General features: G+C 58.4%; 1 protein-coding gene across 3 annotated transcripts in view; it reads left to right on the top strand.

Moving 5' to 3' along the window:
- Positions 1–721, top strand: part of Trpm4 (transient receptor potential cation channel subfamily M member 4) — a 29,931-nt gene that overhangs the window by 27,973 nt on the left and 1,237 nt on the right. For 2 of the 3 annotated variants that reach the window (XR_004123030.1, XR_004123031.1), the window contains exons 22-24: positions 73–205; positions 286–358; positions 446–551. Coding sequence is in view for 1 of the 3 variants with exons in the window: in XM_031386589.1 (XP_031242449.1) it covers positions 1–5; positions 73–205; positions 286–358; positions 446–551 (317 nt within the window). In the remaining 2 variants the exon portion in view is untranslated. Of the gene's footprint in view, positions 6–72; positions 206–285; positions 359–445; positions 552–721 lie in introns of all 3 variants that reach the window. The other variant, XM_031386589.1, reaches the window with a different exon arrangement.

The following is a 721-nucleotide window of genomic DNA, read 5'->3' as shown; positions in this document are numbered from 1 at the left end:
ATTTGGTGGCTTTGGGGAGGGGAAAAGTTCCCAAGTGGGCCTGCTCTTTGATTCCCGAGACTTGCCCTGCAGGTGTCTGTCTCTCTAAGGAAGCTGAGCGGAAGCTGCTGACTTGGGAGTCTGTGCACAAAGAGAACTTCCTGTTGGCACAAGCTCGTGACAAGCGAGACAGTGACTCGGAGCGGCTGAAACGCACGTCTCAGAAGTGAGGCGGGGACCTGGTATGGGCAGGATCTGCAGGTGGGATGTTGGGTCTTCAGCTGGGAGAATGCTCTCTCTTTTTAGGGTGGACACTGCCCTGAAGCAGCTGGGACAGATCAGAGAGTATGATCGGCGCCTGAGGGGGCTGGAGAGAGAGGTGAGGATTTGGGCGTGGTGGGGCCTGAGCTGGCAGCGCTGGGACCACCTGGTTCCCTGCTCCCTCGACTTTCTCATGTCTTTCCAGGTCCAACACTGTTCTCGAGTCCTGACTTGGATGGCTGAGGCCCTAAGCCACTCTGCCTTGCTGCCTCCAGGGGGACCACCCCCTCCAACCCCCCCTGGGTCCAAAGGTCAGTGTGGTCCTGGGCTTCTGCAAGACATCCCCCTGCGCCTTCCCCTTGTTCCTGGCTGGGTCCCTTGCTTGGTCTGCTGAGGGCTCTGTTGACTGCTTGTGTGGGGATGTGCGTGTGCAATGCATGTGGAGGTCAGGGTTGATGTCTGCTCTTTCTCCCTCTCTTCT

Source organism: Mastomys coucha, unplaced genomic scaffold, assembly GCF_008632895.1.
Source record: "Mastomys coucha isolate ucsf_1 unplaced genomic scaffold, UCSF_Mcou_1 pScaffold21, whole genome shotgun sequence".
In the NCBI taxonomy this organism is placed as follows: domain Eukaryota; kingdom Metazoa; phylum Chordata; class Mammalia; order Rodentia; family Muridae; genus Mastomys; species Mastomys coucha.
Note: the sequence above shows the minus strand (reverse complement) of the source record. Positions and strands in the feature narration are given on the sequence as shown.